Genomic DNA, 2,323 nt, shown 5'->3' with positions numbered 1-2,323 from the left:
TATATATAAATTATTAATTAAATGTTAGAGTATATATTTTACGTAAATAATTATTTATGTATGTATATATTTACGAAAAGAGAAATAATAAAAAAGCCTACCTAACAGTATTGTCGGTCAGGAAATGATCAAATTCGTAATCCTCTGCATCAACAGATGACTTGATTTGACACTTGTGACCATTATCTTTCTCCTCCTTAGTAACATTCTCACACTTACAAGTAGGCATCTTCTGAATGTTATTAAATTTTTTCTTCTGTTAATTTATGTTATAATAAACCAGTTCTTGATACGTTCGTTAACGAACTTGGAATAAATTCTTCTACGCTTAGAAATGAACTTTTATACTTTTTTTCTCTCTCTCTCTCTCTCTCTTGTCTTTCCCACCACTAGCTAGACTGTTGGCACATGTGACACTCTTTCGATGCTGTTAATTCGCTGCCAGCAGATATTCTACACACATATATATGTTTATATTCTCTATATTATATATGAATAATATCGTATATATGTGTACAGAAACATAAACGTGCCTTCTGCTAGGATCAAGTCATTCATGTTCCGAGAATGAAACGAGATAATAACTAAAAAAATATTCATTTTCTTTTGCTGAATAATCATTGAACAACATTATACACGCAATTCTTCTCTTTTTTAACGATTTTAAAATAACACGGTTTAAGAAAAACATCGCTCACTTTTTTTGTTTTTTTTTTTATGATTTATTTCCTCTTATACGATTTTAAATTAATTTTCCTCCTATCCGTTCGATTCGTTATATACATATATGTAATATTGGTTTCTCTGGTGAAGTTCGAATTCAATGCATATATCAAAATTTATGCAGTTTATGTTTTTATGATATGTTTTATACGGTTTTCCGGATTCAATTTAATTATTTATCTTATCTTACACCGTGTTCCATAATAACATGGAACGTATTTATTAAAAATAAACGTATCTTTTTTCTGTACGGTATTTCAAGAAATGTATCTACCGTGTAAAAAAAGTATGTTGGATGTGTATAGTTGATCTGTTTATAGATACTACATACCCTTAATTGTTACACTATATATGTATGTATAATATCGTGATAGTGAATACAATCATCCTTATTGTACTCTTGAGAATAACATTATCTGATAATATTGATCTGTTCATTGATTTTTAATTCAAATCTAATTTCTACGATTAGATATAAGATAACGTATCCTTTTTTCTTTTCTCTTTCCTATTAATATAATTCGAATATTAAACAATTTCTATATGTTATAAAATGAAAATATTCAACACGTAATCACCACTGTTATGTGCAGGAACGTTAAAACAAACGCATTAATCCTAAATATTGATAGAATAAAAAATTAAAGTATTCTATCATTTTCGTCTAATATAAGTAGAGAGTGCATTATAGTATTAAAATAATTAATTTCCTGTAATTAAAATAAGTGCACTCTAATGCACTTTATTTATATTACAGGAAAATTTTATCCTCGAAATCATCACTGCGCAGGAGCGTTGAAATAATTATATAAAAATGAAAAAAAATAACTAAAATCAGAATGTTATAATCTTAAATTTTATTCATTAGGTGCATTATTCCTTTTATACACATGCGCAACGTTCGGAAAGTCATATAAACAATTTTGAATAAAAGAAATTTCATAAGTGTCAACGTGCCAGTCTCAAGTTGAATTTCGAGGAGGACGGCACATAGATCATATACTTCGAGCTTTTAGACAACAATAGATATTTCTTTCGATTAATTAACAATTATTTTAATATTCTAATGCACTCTACTCATATTTAAGATTATTTAAACGTATATACATTTGTTTAAACATCACATACCTGTTAATATACTTTAAATGTAATTTAGTTTTAATTTGATACGTTTTCAGATAAAAACTTTGAAATGAATATTATCACTATGCTGCAGTCTAATTTACTCTATTAATATTTAGAATTGCATAAACGTATGTATATATATTTGGTTAAACACTGAATATCTATTAACATACTTTAAACCTAATACAATTTTAATTTGGTATGTTTTCAGATTAAAATTTCGAACTGAATATCATCGCCATGCTGAAATGTTGAAATAAATGTACGTTCATTTAAAAAAAAAAAACTACATAAACTTTTCTTTACGATGCTATTTATTGATAATACGTGCTTAATATCCGAACGATATGAATGTTGTTCACGCAAAAGCAATAATTCTAAAAGAAAATGATGTATCAAAGATGGCAACCAACAGGGATCGTAGTAGAAAGATATATAGATTAACTTGAGGGCTGTTTCTGTTTTATATCTGAGA

At 27.0% G+C, this 2,323-nt stretch overlaps 1 protein-coding gene across 2 annotated transcripts in view; it reads right to left on the bottom strand.

Moving 5' to 3' along the window:
- LOC106787251 (uridine phosphorylase 1) overlaps positions 1–305 on the bottom strand; it is a 5,568-nt gene extending 5,263 nt beyond the window's left edge. The window contains exon 1 of one of the 2 annotated variants that reach the window (XM_014749454.1): positions 102–305. In XM_014749454.1, the coding sequence (XP_014604940.1) occupies positions 102–229 (128 nt within the window). In that variant the 5' untranslated portion in view covers positions 230–305. The remainder of the gene's footprint in view (positions 1–101) is intronic. The other variant, XM_014749453.1, reaches the window with a different exon arrangement.
- Between the last annotated feature and the right edge of the window lie 2,018 nt (positions 306–2,323).

Source organism: Polistes canadensis, unplaced genomic scaffold (assembly GCF_001313835.1).
Source record: "Polistes canadensis isolate GaletaPanama2010 unplaced genomic scaffold, ASM131383v1 scaffold_96, whole genome shotgun sequence".
Taxonomy (NCBI): Eukaryota; Metazoa; Arthropoda; class Insecta; order Hymenoptera; family Vespidae; genus Polistes; species Polistes canadensis.
The sequence above is the reverse complement of the archived record's forward strand: the minus strand, read 5'-3'. Positions and strand labels throughout refer to the sequence as shown.